Source organism: Pyxicephalus adspersus, chromosome 7, assembly GCF_032062135.1.
Source record: "Pyxicephalus adspersus chromosome 7, UCB_Pads_2.0, whole genome shotgun sequence".
Lineage (NCBI taxonomy): Eukaryota > Metazoa > Chordata > Amphibia > Anura > Pyxicephalidae > Pyxicephalus > Pyxicephalus adspersus.
Window position 1 is genome coordinate 3,640,390 of NC_092864.1, and position 16,198 is coordinate 3,656,587.

A 16,198-nucleotide genomic window follows, 5' to 3' on the forward strand; every position below is an offset into this window, starting at 1 on the left:
TTCACTTATTAAAGTCTATTCACAATTTGAACAATAAATGTTTACTGAGGGCATGTGAAATATTCATGGAGGTTCCATCTGACGTTGTTCTGTCTCTGTATATGTGCATTGTGCATCTGCTTAGCTTGGAAGGGGAAGGTGGTCACCTCTTGCACCTTCCTAGTTTGCTTTTGTTGTATCACAAACATTTATTATACTAGGTAGGGGAGTGCTGGGATCCCGTGCTTTGTGGGCCGGACGTTTCCATAGATCTGAGGTTATTGGTGAAATGTGTTTCTGACATTATGTGTTGGAGGTATCTATCTGCCGCAGGACCTTCCATGTTTCCAATCTAAAATGTAATCAATCTGGTGGGATCAGACATAGGGTGAATCCTTCACGTCCTGAAAGAAAACTTCTTTCTACCTGATACTAACACGAGTGTCCCCCTCCATTAAAAGGTGTTGTTGAGAGCCAGCCCCCTTGGTATATTATATTAAAGCAAAGAGGAGAGAAAATCAGGGGATTTTTTGGCTCTAGTGTTTTTATATGTAGGTATACAAATCATATACAAAAAACATATATAATATAATTGAATATAAAGTATAGAGATCTACTGGCTCCCAAGTCATGACGTGTTTGGGCAGTTTAGGCGTCCTCAGGGGATTTGTGGGAAACAAGTAAATTTACTAACAAAAGCAAATATATAAAGCAAATATATACAGTGTATTTAATCTCATAAACCTTGAAGAGATCTTCAAAGAAGAAAAAAGTTGTGGAAGAATTCCTCGTTCACTTTATTTATTGTCTGACAATACATTATATTGTTAAAATAATTCACTCAAAACAATCAAATTTTGCATCTCCTACCTCAGAAGAATAATCTGGGAAGAAAAAAACTACACAACATTTATACAAACATTATTTGTAAGGGTATGGAAAGCCCTAGTGAACAAAGTATCATTAAAAGTATATAATACAAATCTTCGTCCTAATAAAATACAAAGGATGGTGGGCTTACCATGATTCCATACTGACAAAGCAGAATGTGTTGCCCAATGCACTGAATTCTTCCCTTTCACTGGTGAAAAACTGAAAGCTACCCATTGGCTACAGCAGACAATTAAAAATGAAAAAGTTTGAAAAGCACAAACTTTTATACCAACTCATCTCAAGCTTTAGAACTTTACTAAATGCTTTTCCTGACATATCCATGGTAGTATTTTATTGGGTGGAGATCAAAAGGTTTTATAAAATATATTATGAAATTGTAATAAATTAAATGTAGAAATACAGAATGTAGTCTTGTAACTTGCCATAAACATCTTTCTCCTGTGAGTTTATGAAATATCGTGTTACGTATATTAGACACATACAACTATTTAAAATACATAATGAAAAAAGGAAATCTTGTTTTATAGCAGTTAAACCTTTTCATCAAAGCTTCAAGAAAACAGACCTTTTACAAAAGAGATTCCACCATCAATAAGTTTTCCCGCTTTAGTAAAGAGACCTGGGTTTTCCTTTTCACGCTTGACCTCTTTGATCTGTTCTTCAAGTATCTTGGCTTGTTTGTGTTGCTCCTGCTTTAGGTACAATAACTGTTCCTGTACACACAGAAACAATCAATATATAAATCAGTAAAGATTCATGAAAAATGAATAAATATACAGCAGCAGCATACATAAACTTACTACAAATTCTGGTTTTATTATTTTATTATTTTTTATTATAGTTTTTGATCAAATTTTAATAATTTGTGAGGCCTCACAAGCTGGAGAAAATTCTTTGTCAGGTTTATGTACAAAAAGGCAAAACCAAAGTACATGTTACAAATAGTTCCTCACTAATGTGCAGACTCCTCCCTCCTGTGCATGTGCCCACTTCTAACTCCGGGTGCATCTGTCCTTCCAAGTTTTACCAGCATTGCCCCTTCCACCAGCCAATCAGAAGATTGCTTCTTGATAGTCCCTGTCTATTTGGCTGGCTCAGACACAGCACAGTGTTCGAGCAATGTGTCTCCAGACTACTGCTAAGCCCCCTAGCTCTGCTGAAACCTTTTCCACTCATCTGTTGCCCCATTGAGTGTTTCCCAATTCAGCTCTTGTTCTAACCACTTGTTGTCCAGTCTGCTGTTCCCCTGCCTGTTCCCTTGTGCATTTCCTGTTCCAGTGTCCCCATTGTCTTCCTGTGTCTCCTGCCTTCCTTTGTGTATTCGTTGACCCCTGTGTCACCACTGCCTCCAGTGACTTCCTGGGTCCCTATGTGTCTTTGGTGACCCTCATGTCACCAGTGGCTTTCTGGTTCTAGGCTCCTGGCTCTGTCCTGACCTTGCTTGTTTGCTGCCTGCCTTGACCTGGGCTATAATTGTCTACTCTCTTGCTCACTGATTTAGTTCTGCTTTCTGGTGTGTTCAAAGAAGGCAACCTGGTAACAGGCTGCAATGCAACACCCTCACCTCTAGAGGCTCTGGAGAAAACCTAGTTGTTACTTGGACTTTGCACCTTGGCACACACCACCATATAGCTATCTATAGCGCCCCCAGTGGTTCCATCTCTCCAAGCCTGTCAGTACAGCTTTGCATATTCTATATGTTACATACAATTTACAGTGTCTGTCTATACCACATGGTACCATTACTATGGTACCCTGGAAGTAATTATTGCAATCTATTCTTTTTTATTGATTTGTATGTAAACCCAAGCAATACCCTTCTCCTACATGTTCTTTTCCCTTGGTAAATATCCTATTGAAAGTGATTCTTTATATCTGATCAACATGTGACAGGAAAAACAGAATACACCCCCTCTCTACACTCAGCTGTAATTGTCTTTGCGGAGTTTGGTTTGGGACGGTCTCTATAACAGGTACCCCATCACTGGTGGCATATTGCCACAACCTGCACCCCACCAACTCAGCTTCTGGGCTGACTCTTTGATATCAGATGTCTACAAATTCCTTTCCTTAAACTAAAATAACAACAACCGGGTGCCTGGAAAGTGAGCCCCACAAGAAGGCAGTGAAAGCCCCCGTAAAATACTTGCTCACCCCGGCATGACCAGGCCACATGCCTATGCAAATAAATTAGCATTTTTATTTTTAATAAATTAAATAAATGTAATAAACTCATTCATATTACCCTTTCCTTCTCCCTGGCGACTTGATCCATTTTCTCATTCCATTTTCTTTCTCGTTCTTCCAACTTCTGGTTTAACTGTTCCACAGTCATCCTCAGGTTGGCCTTCTCTTCAATTAGCTTCTCCCTCTCCCGCTGTTCTTCAACTTGTTTAAGTCTTCTCTCCATTTCCTCTTTTTCTTTTCTAGAGTTTTCCACTGATAAGTAAAATGATAAATATAAGTGTACAGCTCTTGGCCAAGGTAAAGGAACCTACAGTATATTGCACATTTCTGCTCTGTCTACTAGGGATAGATAAATTGGGATAAGTATAAACCTCTTGGTCATGTAAAATCATTGTTGAAGCCTTTAAAATGCAATTCAGCTTCAGTTTGGGAGGTTGAACTCAAATCATAATAGCATACGTGAGCATTTAGAATATAAATCGGAAGAGGAGCCTACGGTTACAAATCTCCTCCTCCATAGATTATAGTGAATAAGGGTTGTCGTCCTAGGAATATAAATGAGTTACTGACTACATAATGCTAAAATACAGAAAAAAGAAACTTGGTAGAAGAACACCAAATGCAGCCGCCATGTCTATGGACTGATAAGTTGCAATATATTTTTGGTTTTGGGTTTAGATACACTTTACCTACCTAAAGAAACAGCATAACAGTGCATTCTAGCAAGCAGATGGCAAGAAAAAGGACCATGGACCACAAGCTGAAAATCCTGACCCGTAATGCTAAAAAAAGACAATGACCAAGTTATTTACCTTCCTCTTCCTTCTTTTTCTTGGTCAGAGCATTGTCCTTTTGTATAATTATTATTTCCTCAGCTTGTTTGGATGTTATGTATTTTTGGAGCACCTCTTCTGCCTATGGAAATGAACAATGATAAAAATGAATTATAGAAAAGACCTGAGGCCTACACTCTTGTCTGAAATGAGCCATCAGGTTCTCATATTTATTCAAGTTATAAATGTTGGGTGATTGAGTATGAGCATTTTAAAGGCTCAGTCCACCCGAAAAACAAAAACATTGTACCTGTAGTTATAAATCCCAGTATCTTAATAGAATAAACTGATTAGATACCATTGACATAAAGGGTTATTACCAAAAGAAGGATAATTAGACTGGTATTTGGCAGTTGACTGGTTGCAAAAATTAATGCTGTCCTGGGGACAGTTCACACAAGGATATATTTTACAATGAAAAGATCCTGGGGCTTTGATAAAAAGATTTCCCTGCGCTTCCTTCATGGTAACAAGAAGTTAGGGAGTCTCTCCAACAGAGAAAAAATGCTTTTCCTTCTAATCCTTCCACACTCTACTTAAAATATGCATTTCCTATATTATTCATTAAGTTAGCAGAGCTGAGGAACCTCTTGAATTTTTTTACTAATTAGACTGAACCTTCTAAAAATATTGCAAACCTCTGAAATTTTGAATCACTGAACTGGATTAAAGTCAATAGGAATCCTAATCAAACTCCATAAAAGTGTGTATTACTTCGGGGCAAATAATGCACAATTGTGGTGAATGGTTTGGGAAGTTCCTGGCAGCTTTGCCCTATAAAAGGACAAAAAAAATTGAGTCTGGGTAAATTATTAAAATTTGCAGCAAATCCTAAAAGACGGAAAAATATTACTCAGGAATACTAAGACAATGGGATGTGCATACACTCAAGGCGTAATGCAAAGTACCCATCATTAAAATAATGTATAATTTAGTGTATACCGTAATGTTTGGTGAGAGCATTGTAGGCGGTGGGTGCATAAGCTGGAACCATGATGGGGAGACAGATGACTACCAACCTTTACACCTTTTCCATTTTGTTTATTGTACTCTTGTTCTATGGCTTTAAGGATTTTCTTAAAATTTTTATGTCCTCCACGTCTGCGAAATGTTCCTTTAGCCAAATCTTTTTCGAAGTCGGCAGAATGAGTCTTAATAAAAGCTTCACACACCTCCCGAGACTTCTCCTCATTCTTAAGGCTAAACTCCGTTCTTGCCTTCTTTACATTTTCCTGATAGAATGGAAATTCAAAAACATTAATCACCTTGTCAAATATTTGTAGCTAGTCCCAGCCACTGGGTATTCTGGTTATTTGATAAGAAGATCAAATATGAGTAGGCTGATCAGATTTGATGTGATTTGCTCTCAAAAATAGAACTAAAGAGGGAAGGTCATCCATAGACTTGAGAAGACAAATAGAGACTGATTCAACTACCCTCAAGATTTATCATCTCTGCAGAAAAGTGTGCTAGCGTAAAGCTTTGTCAAATTTATGCACATCCATTGTGGAGAGGAAAGAATGGAAAATAAGGATATGGAACTGCTTTTTAGTGGAAAGAGTATGGTGGGGTTAGGGCTGATTTTGTCAAGATTACCCGGCAGGCCAGTTTAGAAAGTTTCAATTATTTTGGATTGTATATTGAAACTCCCCTGAAAAAGTCATCTTGGATGTGGGTCAAGGGAGACCATATTTAATATTATTATTATTATTATTATTATTAATAATAATAAACATAGCGCCAACATATTAATATATTAGGCAGCGATGTACATTAAATAGGGGTTGCAAATGACAGACAGATACAGACAGTGACACAGGAGGAGGAGAGTAACCTGGCCCCAAAAGCTTACAATCTAGGAGGTGGGGGAAATAACGCACAATAGGAGGGGAGATATGTAGTGGTGGGAAGTAGTGACGGTTTCAAAAGACAGATGAAGATGTGTGGGCACGTTTTAAAAAAATGGGTTTTGAGCGCTCTTTTAAATGAGCAGAAGGTAGGGCAAGCTGAACAGTATAACCATCATGTTATATAAATAAAACTGTATGAAATACATTTAAAGTTTAAATCCAAAACTATACTTCTGTTTGAATTAGCTTAATATACTTCAGATGAAAGGTCCCTGCTCAGCCTAGAAGAGATAAGTAACACTGTCCCAGCACTCAGTACCCTTCACGTACACAAGGAATGCTGGCTGGGTAGGGAAAGGATTGACTATCTTGGGTCCAAATACTCGTGACAGACCATAGAATGTCACATATGGACATCAAAGAAGTTGTTAGCACCAGTAAGCCCACCTGTAAGTATCAGATAGCTTTGAACCCCTCTAGGTGCTGCTTAGCATTGATAGTGGCCTTGGAGAAAGGAAAGCCAGGGAGTGGTGGAGAAAGCAGCCATCTGACACCCAAAACTGTTGCCAAAGACCATGCAGGGTTGAAAGGAAATGAAGAAGGATAGAAGGGACCAGTGATTAATAATCTCTTCTGTTACATGGTGTTCCATTCTGAATCATATAAAGGACTTGGCAGGGCTTATACACTAGGAAATGAAGAAGGAGAGAAGGGACCAGTGAATTATAATCTCTTCTCTTACAGGGTGTTCCATTCTGAATCATATAAGAGACTTGGCATGACTTATACACAACAGCAAAACTCACTGTAAATTCTTGAAGGAATTTCTGATCTTCATCCTTAATAGATCTTTTCAGGAAAATCTCCCGAGCTTCCTCCTCATACTGTGTGCTCAGATCTAGGAAATCCTTGAGAGTTTCAGTGGGCAGAGGAATTGTCTTCATCCTCTCCTCATAGAGCTTTGTTGCTTCCTGGACAGCGATTTTGTTCTCCTTCTCAGCCAAGGAAACCACCACTTCTTCCAAGCATGCAACATTAGAGGAGTTTATAGCTTCGGTGTAAAGTTCTGCCAGCTTGCCCAATCCTGGGGAAATTGGAAAAATTGTATATAATAATATTATTATTATACTTAGGTATCACCGTTTCCTTGTTTTGCAATGTACAGAGTACAATAGATGTATAGACAAAAGCAGGTACTATTAACAAATACATAATTTGTGCACCGTATAAGATAAACACAACCACTAGAAATAAAAAATCTGACCTGGTTGAGGTACTTCCAAGTAATATTCTAGATAGCCACCCCCTTAATAGAGTAAAAAGTTTGAAAAGAAATGGAAAGGGGTTTTATGTGTGACCAAAAAATCTTTTTATATAGAAACAAAATGTTGAAAAGTTTTATATATATATTGATTTGATAGAATGAGTAAAGCAGAAAAGACACAATTTAAGAGGAGTCCCTGAGTTTGCACAGGGGACAGATGCAAAAAGTCCTTTGTCAACAGTTGCAAAAAGGAAGTAGATGTGGAGAATAGGCTAAATATAACATATTGGATTAAAGGAGGTCCATTTCTGGGTGTGCTTCAAAACTTTAATGTTTAGCATCACAGGTGGAATGTTGAAGAATAATTCTGGATTCAAAAATAACCAAGGTGGAGGATAGTGGGACTCCATGCACAGAACAGACCTTGCATATGAAACGGTGTCTGGAAACAAGTGCGCAAATATATATTGTGGGAGTTAGCTTGACAAATGGTAGGCAACTAGCAGGACTGGATGCCATATCAGGTTTTTATTGAAAAAAAAAACAACAAAATTATCCCAACAGGATGGCTTAACTTTAGCCGGTTAAAGATCAAACACATAACCACCTATTTTCAGCTGTCCCCGTGTTCTATAACAGTCCATTTTCAAATAGGCAGAAAAAAGTGCAGAGTCTTGTCTCTCTCTCTCTCCTTCTCTGGAACACGGTGGAGAGGAATGTTCTCAAGTCCTCTCCATTAGAGTCGTTTACTCCCCCTGTTCCCTGCCAGCCATTCCATTTTTACTCCCTCGGGGAGCTGCACCTGGACTCTTCTTCAGCAGTCGGGAAATCCCGGGATGGACTGCTGGAACAGCCACACTGCAATCCCTGGACTTATAGCACTGAGATCAGCAACTTGTATGGCACATATCTGCCTTCTAGTACCTTTCCTGCTGGTTGCCTACAATATACAGGTAGTCCTCGAGTTACGATGGAGATGCGTTAAAATGACCCCATCGTAGCTTGAAAATATCATAAGTCTGAAACTGGCTTAGCCTACCCACGAGTCTCATATAATGTTGATCAGTATGGAGTAGTACTGTATATTGTAATTTTGTTAATCACTGTCTAGAGTGAGGGATCTCACAAAACTAGAGATGCGTACATCATGGCATCGTTCCCAACATATCGTACCGCATATGGTGTTATGTTTTGCCTTCCGCACAAAACTTCTGTATCGTTATCATCATTGTAAGTTTGAAAGATTGTAACTTAAACCATCGTAACTCAGGGAGCATCTGGATATAAATTGTATATTGTAGGTGAGTGAGTTAAGAATCTAAACTGGATTTACTGGGTCATTGGCCGCCAGTGGAAATATTGACAAGGGACAGCATGCAAGAAGCTAGAAGAGAGGTTGGTTAGATGAATGGCAGAAATCCAAAAGATATATTTGGTCAATGTTTTCTAAATCAGGAGAAATGGTCTAGGATAACAACCAAACTCCTTCATATATAGAATGGAATGAGCCTTGTCACCCTAGGATAGGGAGTGCGATACTAACAGCTTCCCCTGGTAAAATTATTAGGAAAACAAAACCTGAAAATACAAATATGCAGCCTAAGATTCTAAAGCCTGGTACATACATGACATAATATTTGACATTAGATACACTTGTGTTTGATTAAAGCTACACACAACGTTAGATGGACTTACGGTTTCCAGTGACATCAACTGTGATGTCAACTTTCTTGACCTCGGCCTCCTTGAAAATGTAATTACAGAAAAGGACACTTTGAGCCACAAAATCTTCTTCGAGTCTGTTATCGGGTAGCTGTTCTAGGTACTTAAGTTGTTTATTGGAGTCGGTTGGTGTACAAAACACAAAGCATTTCCGATTCCCGAAATACATCCGGATGCGATTTCTGAGCTCGTTATGCTCCTTTTCTTCTGATGACCTCTCAGCTTTTGTAAATCAAATGAAAAATATAAAAGTTATGATTTGGAATTTAAGGTTTCTTTGCAAGATATTGTTATCTGTTCAATCTCTTTCTACCCCAGGGTTTTTTAAATCTGGGTTCACTTCTCCACGATTCTACCTTGATAGTCACCCAACCGTGTTTTATGGCAATTTTCAGCATACTACCTTTCAGCGATCTATCCAGAGAAGCCTCGCAACACAGTGGCTCAGTGGATAGCACTCTGGCCTTTGCAGCACTAGGTCCCAGGTTTGAATACTGGCCTGCATGGAGTTTGTAGGTTCTCCCCATGTTTGTGTGGGTTTTCTCTTAATACATTGGTTATCTCTCACATTCCAAAAACAGGCAGTTAGGTAATTGGCTTCCCCCCAAATTGAGCTTAGACTATGTTAATGACATATGAGTATGTTAGGAACATGACTATGGACTTTGTAAAGTGCTGCTTAATATGTCAGCGCTATGTAAATACATTATAATAATAATAATGCACTGAAAAGGCTATAAAGCTGAAAGGTGCTGTTTTTTTTCTGTCCAACATATAATACATACTTGTAAGGCTCCTATTCCAAGCATAGACTGTTAAAGCTTTGCCATCAATGCACTGATTTTGACAACTCTGAACCTGGAAGTGCTCCAAGCTCATTGCTTCCATGTTCACACTTATTACTTACCACCAAGGTGAACTTGGTTTGTGTGGTCATTGACTCGTAGGAAAGGCAGGGGAGTTTATAAACCACAACAGGTGGTATCTGGTGGGGTTGGGATGCTGTAAATTTGCAGTACTGTAGAAGTGATCTGGGTGGCTCTGCAAGATCAGTTGGGGTTTTGCACAGAGCATTCTATTCTTTTTCTATTCTGGCAAACCCCGAGGATTCCTCTCTCAAAATGCAATGTATTGTATAGGTATTTAATGTACAGCGCTGCGTAATATGTTGGCGCTATATTATTCCTGTTTATTATTAATAATAATAATAATAATAATAATAATAAATAGGTAAACTAAATTTAGTTAAATCCAATGTACCATTAGATCCCATGTACTGAACATGAATATCAGTGTTATGTTTGGTGGTTCAGATTCCCAAAAGGGTTTGCTAGGAGATGCTTATGTGGCCGGCGATCCTGTGCCGTGCTGCATCAATGTTTTACACCCTGTTTATTGTGTCCAGTGGTGCCACTTACAGCAGCAAGAACAAAGACATATCAGCATCTCTTGCTGTGCCGTGCAGCCTGATACGTACTTTATAGGCATCCCCAGCACACACTCTGAGGCTCTACAGAGCTGAGGGGGATTTTAGGAGCAAATTAGTGTCTGGCTTCATCCTGCCCTGCCATTGGTTACTAGGGCTTTATAGGCTTTATAGCCTTTCTACACAGTCACCAGTTGGCTGGTACGGCAACTACGCTGGACTGACTTGCAGCTGGTGTGTTTATTCATTAGAATTACTGTTGCTGCTTGTTTCTTGACCATGAGATTGTATGCTGTGTAGACTGTTTTAGTGCCTGTTACCCTGACTCTGGTTTGTCTTTTGCTTTGGATACCTTGTCTGATGGACTAATAACCAGTGTCTGACTTCTGGCTCTGTATTCTGGACTTGCTTCTGCAGGAATCTCCTGCACTATCATCTGTGGGCTACTGGTTCTCCGTTGGTGCTCCCCAGAAGCCATCCCTTGCACACAGAAGCCTGGGGGCAACCATGTGCTAGGATGGCGCATCTAGCCTCCCAGGGGTGAGCTGGGGCTTGCCTTAGGCAAACAGCGCAGAATTACATTGGGGGACTGGTGTCAGGTAAGCACTGTATGCTGGATCAAGGCCTTACAGGGTTGTTGGAAAACGGGGCCATAGGCTGCTCTAAAGTATATTACTGATTTACATCTGGTTTTATAGTTGTCTAAACAGCCCTAACTATAAGTAGATAATTCACATACATACGTGTTTTAAGCCTTAAGGCGTTCTCCATGTAATCATCTGCTGAAAGGTTTTCATCACCAATCTTCAGTTCCAGACTAAAATCTCTCACTGCCCAGATAAAGATAGGGAAGTATCTGGAAAACATTGCCTCCTCGTCCTGAATGGCACCAGTTCTCACCTTGATTAGTTCAGCGATTTCCCCCACAAACCTTTTTAATATCAATAAGGACACATAACAGCTTTTTTCTGGTCATCCAGTTAAGAATTAGATCTAATTATTTAAATATTTCCAAGAGATGGATGAACATCCAGCCAAGTTTAAAACAGTACATCATCTAAATGTTCATTAATACGACATTCTAGATACAAAGTCTTATTTATTTCTGGACTGTGGTATGGAAGGGTCGTTATTCTAGTGGTCAGGCGTCTTCCTTGGCAAGGTGGCCACTTTCCATTGGCTGGTGAAAATGTGTGTTGCTTCATAAATACCAGATTAGTTATGGGTGGGTGATCTACGACTGACTCGGCGGGGGCGGGGGGCTGGGTGTGTGTCTGGACTTGCACAGAGGGACATTAAGTTGCATTGTACCTTGTAACTTGATATAAAAGGATACTTTAATTTGTCCAGGGCATCCTGGGTGATGGTGCCCATGCTGTTATATACCATGGCACTGCTTAGCAGGACTGCAAGGGTGAAGATCTTGCTGTCATTTATTCTATCTCCCTGAAAAGAATTAACAGTAAAAAAAAACAGTAACATTAAACAAGGATTCGGCATTGGTTAGTTTGTTCTTCATTTTACATAATGTTCATTTTAGGGGCACTATGGCTTTCACAATGGTGGTGTGAGCCCTGAAAATGGCCAAGGTGCAAAATCTAAGCAGCAGCCTGGTCTTCTCCAGAACCACTAGAGGTGAGAATGTTGTGCTGCAGTCAGACTGCGGTCCCTGGTGTGGGTGGGTAGAACAGTGTGTAGTACCAAATCAACAGGCAGGAGAAAAGTCCAAAAAGGCAAAGGTTGAGGCAGGCAGCAAACAATAGAGGTCAGCATAAAAGCCAGGGGTCAAGAACCCAAAATTCCAGAAATTATCTACAGGTGACATGGGAGTCACAGGAGAACACAGGAAGTGACAGGATGCAAGGATGACAAAGGTTCACTGAAAAGAAAGGGAAAACTGGAGGAGCACAAGGCAATAGACAGAGAAACAACAGGCTGGGCAAAATGGGGTAAAAACAGAAACTGAACTGGGAAACCCTCAATTACCCGGCAGATGTGTAGGAAATGCTCAGCAGAGCTAAGGAGCTCAGCAGCAGTCTTGAGACATGTTGCATGAATGCTGAGCGCTGTGTCAGCCTTAGACTATTCAGCTTGCTCAATCTCCTGATGGGCCCGCAGGAGGGGCAATGCTGAATAAATCTTTAAGAGTAGGCATGCCCAAGGTCAGAACTGCCTGCATGCGCAGGAAAGAGGTAACAGAGCCTTAGCGAGGAGGAGGTAAGTGTGGCAACCTTGAAAAATGCAACCAGTTGATGTGGGCAAAGACTGCACAGAAGCTCATAGGGATACTGAAGGTGCACTTTTGGTGATAAAATGGCTTTAAAAGGTAATACTGTTTTCATAATTGTTGCCCACATACCCCACCAAAAAAAAAAGTGCTGTTTAGCTAGAGGCGTAGGTAGGAGCGGATATAATTTTCATTTATGGACAACACTGAGATTCCAAAAAATTCTCAACACCTGCAATAAAATTTAAGATTGTAAAACCCGGACCTTCGGACCTGGATCTTCAAAATAATGCTACTTCCACTAACAAATTACCTTGGACATCACCAAAACTTGAAATTTTTAGTAAATAAGGTTTGAATAGAAAACAGCATATAAGAAAAAGCCTTACCTTCTCAACATCCCCCAGACCTTCTGTGTCCAAAAGCACCAGAACATGGTTCATATGAATGGGGTGGGGGACACACCACATCCAGATGCCTTTGGTATTGGACTGTATAGTAGAGCCCAGACTGAAGCCTGTGGAAAGGAAAAGAAAAATGATCATTATTCCTGCAACTATAGCTTCAAGATGAACTTCTGAAAAGATGGATCAGTTGTGTTTTGGCCAATCTTGGAACTGATAGTCCCATTGAAGATAATGGAAATCTGACCCCAAATAGTATATATTACAGAAGAATAATTGATGCAATACAGTGCAGAATGGCAAGCTTCTAGAAGCCCTTTGTGATGACAGGATGGAGCTTAAAATCCAAAGTGTGAGCCAACAAGAGTGGGACCTGGTGGCATTGGCAATCAAGCTAATGGTGCTTAAGCACAGAGGAAGCAGATAAAAGACAAAATCAGCAGGATGCCTCCCAAAGGATTTTTGGCAATTCAAGCAAGACTGAAACAAAGTTTTAGTTCACATTCATGAAATTCAGCCCAATTCTAAATCAATTTGAATTTTGGGGTCAAATCTACCAAAAACTAAACAGTCACCTTTCTGAACTCCAGCCAGCCGGTTCATCAGGTAAGACTTTCCTGTCCGATAAAGGCCGACAATGGACACAACCACTGCTGGTTGGTGAATGTTGGAGAGAATGCCAATGGCCTCAGGGTTCACCACAAGCTTTGATTTTCCCCCTTCTTCCCTGTTTTCAATGAGGCAGATTGGATTATCCATTTTGATTGCAGATTCCATAGAAGATGGGTTGGCTGGTTCTGAAAGAAGGAAATTTTTACTCAATAGTATTGACAGTGTAGATTGGTTTTTATAGCTGTATGATAATTGTGTGGACTTATAATAATATATTATTCTGTTCTAAATTCTAAATATTATTCTGTTATAAGAGGGGGAGGCGCTTTCTATATTTCTGTTGTGAAATGCAAAATTATTTCCTAAAAACCTGTGATGATGATCTGAAATTGCTGCCAGACCAGCTTAATGCATAGGAAACCATTAGTGTCAGGAGACGCTGTGCACCGCTGCAGTATTTCATGCCCTGTTTCTTGTCTCCAGGGGTGTCACTCGCAGTATCAAGGAGATTTAGTTGTCTGCCCTCTGATCCGCAGCTTGCAGCAGCCCCTGCTTCCCTTTAGGTGTGCAGCCTGAGATTTACATTTCCAGCATCCCCAGCACATACTCTGAGCCTGTGCACAGCTAAAGGGGATCTCCCCTGCCTTCACCTGCTGCTGCTGTGTTTATGGGTTGGATTTTCTTTTTGCTGATTCTGTCTGATTTTGATCTTGTGATTGTATGCTGCCTGGACCAACCTTTTGACTGTGACTCCACTTTGTTTTAACCCTTAAATACCTTGTCTGGTGGATTGGTTATCTGTGTATGACTTCTGACTCTGAATTCTAGACTTGCACAGAAGTGTGGTGTTAGATCAGGGTACCGGCATCTGGTAAGTACTGTTGCTGGACCAGGGCCTTAAAATTAGATTATGGGCTACTATACTGCAGCTCAACTCGCACCCCTCACTGCTTACCATGTCTCTATGGATCCTTTGCATTGGGTCACTATGGAGGTGGACATGGAAAGTCAAGTCTCAGTGGATAATCTACTGTGGATTCCTCCCGGGGTGCGCCCTGTATTTATCAACCCACTACTGAGACACTTAATTCATATTTGGGACTCAGCTAGGCATTTAGATGGCTTGGCCACCAATCACCCCTCATTATCATTTTATAGTGGGGAAACCCCTTGTTTCTGCTGGGATATGAACACCCACAGAGATTTCAATAGTAGATAGAGCATGATCTGTATTAAGTGTCACAGTTCTTACAGCCGCGTGCTAGTTTTAACGCATTATGTGAAAAATTTCAGATCCCGGCCTCTGAATCATTTAGATTGATGCAAATCTCCCACTTTATACGTTCTAGACTGAGATAAATGTCTTCTGGGAATGGTCCCTCTCCCTTTGAATGAATTTGTGCTAGTATCCCACTTGATAAAGGAGTGGTCTCGACTCTGTATGATACCCTTGTCTGCAAGCACACCTCTTTGTCTCTACCTTATGTGACCCGCTGGGAGGGGGACCTGCCTGTGTCCTTGGGAGAGAAGGAGTGGGAACAGATGTGGGACACCACTGCTCATTGTAGCTTTATTAGTTCTGCAGTTGAAGTAAACTATAAGCTGATGATGCGCTGGTATATGGTTCCAGTGGGATTAGCCTAAATAAAATCTGACCAGAGCTACAGGTGTTTCCGTGGCTGTGACTCCCCAGGCACCCTACATCATATCTGGTAGGTTTGCCCCAATTTGCCCCAAATTACGCCGATACTAGACCCAGGTCTACCAATAGCATATACGGTCACGGGACGGTCCCTGCAGTTTGCACTGTGACTCAATTTTGTTTGTTAACACACTTATTTACGGCAGGTAAACTGGTCATAGGGAGAGATAAGTGGTCGGCAACTCCCACCATTGCACAAGTCAAGCAGAAAATGTCATGGTTCTTGGTCAATAAAAAATGAAGGCCATACTTACGGATGCTATGTCACCATTTAATAAAGTGTGGTCACCATGGATTGATTATTATATGCCATTGAGCTGGGAACACACGAGTTTAACACTTGTAGACGTAATTAAGTCCCTGGAGCTGTTAATAAAGCTCTGTGTTGACCCGTCCAACCTTCCCTTCCCCCACACTTCCCACCTCCCATCCACTTCCCTTGAGGTTCTCTTTCTCTCCGTGTTTTCTCCTTCCTCTCTCTTTTACTTTCTATTATTTTGGTTGAGTAACATTCTTGCTGATATTCCTGGACATACCTGAGGCTCAGCTGCAACTGGCCCCCTATAGGCTCTGATGATGGGAATAGGCCGCTGGACAACTCTTTACCTGTCCCATTGAAGTCACCACAAAACATTTTCTACTTCTGGTTATACTGGTGAGTATCATACTCACCATTTTTAATACGTTTACATGGCGTGCTTTCACTTGATTCCATGGTCCTTTGTGCTTTATGCATCTGTTGAATAGAAAGAGAAGACTATTATGGTGTATCGGATGTATCAGACTTCTCTTCAATATATTGCACCAGTCTATTATTTCATTATTTTATGTTCTTAATATCCCATTTATAGCATTCCCACCACAATATTCTAGCCTGCCATAGACAACGTGTGTTATGAGGTCAATAAACATTAGATATTATTTTAATATTTTATCTTTTTCACCTTTACAGACGAATTAAAATGGATTCACACCACGGAGAGAGCATGATGCATTGCAGTATAAACTAAAATAAAACAAAAATCCCCAGAATAAAATATTCATATAAGTTCATATCTACTGCCAGATTTATGTTGTAGGTGTTTCCAGTATAAATAT

General features: G+C 40.3%; 1 protein-coding gene across 2 annotated transcripts; it reads right to left on the minus strand.

Moving 5' to 3' along the window:
• Positions 1-752: 752 nt before the first annotated feature.
• LOC140334835 (guanylate-binding protein 6-like) lies at positions 753-15,836 on the minus strand. Of its 2 annotated transcripts, XM_072417082.1 has the most exons (11): positions 15,773-15,836; positions 13,362-13,583; positions 12,772-12,899; positions 11,492-11,601; positions 10,899-11,086; positions 8,703-8,951; positions 6,550-6,827; positions 4,913-5,125; positions 3,873-3,975; positions 3,119-3,312; positions 753-1,586 (listed from the first exon to the last, which is right to left on the minus strand). In XM_072417082.1, the coding sequence occupies exons 1-11, from the start codon at positions 15,834-15,836 to the stop codon at positions 1,425-1,427; spliced, it is 1,911 nt and encodes a 636-aa protein (XP_072273183.1). In that variant the 3' UTR covers positions 753-1,424. The 2 variants fall into 2 exon arrangements, with proteins under 2 accessions (XP_072273183.1, XP_072273185.1); XM_072417084.1 differs by lacking the exons at positions 753-1,586; positions 3,873-3,975 and having other exon boundaries at positions 3,161-3,312.
• Positions 15,837-16,198: the final 362 nt, after the last annotated feature.

Coding starts and splice junctions, on each gene's coding strand:
- LOC140334835 (XM_072417082.1), bottom strand. CDS start 15,836: ATGCATAAAGCACAAAGGACCATGGAATCAAGTGAAAGCACGCCATGT. Junction 8,952..10,898: donor CGCCTTAAGGCTTAAAACAC/GTATGTATGTGA, acceptor GATTTACAAAAG/CTGAGAGGTCATCAGAAGAA. Junction 3,976..4,912: donor AAAATGGAAAAGGTGTAAAG/GTTGGTAGTCAT, acceptor TCATTTCCATAG/GCAGAAGAGGTGCTCCAAAA.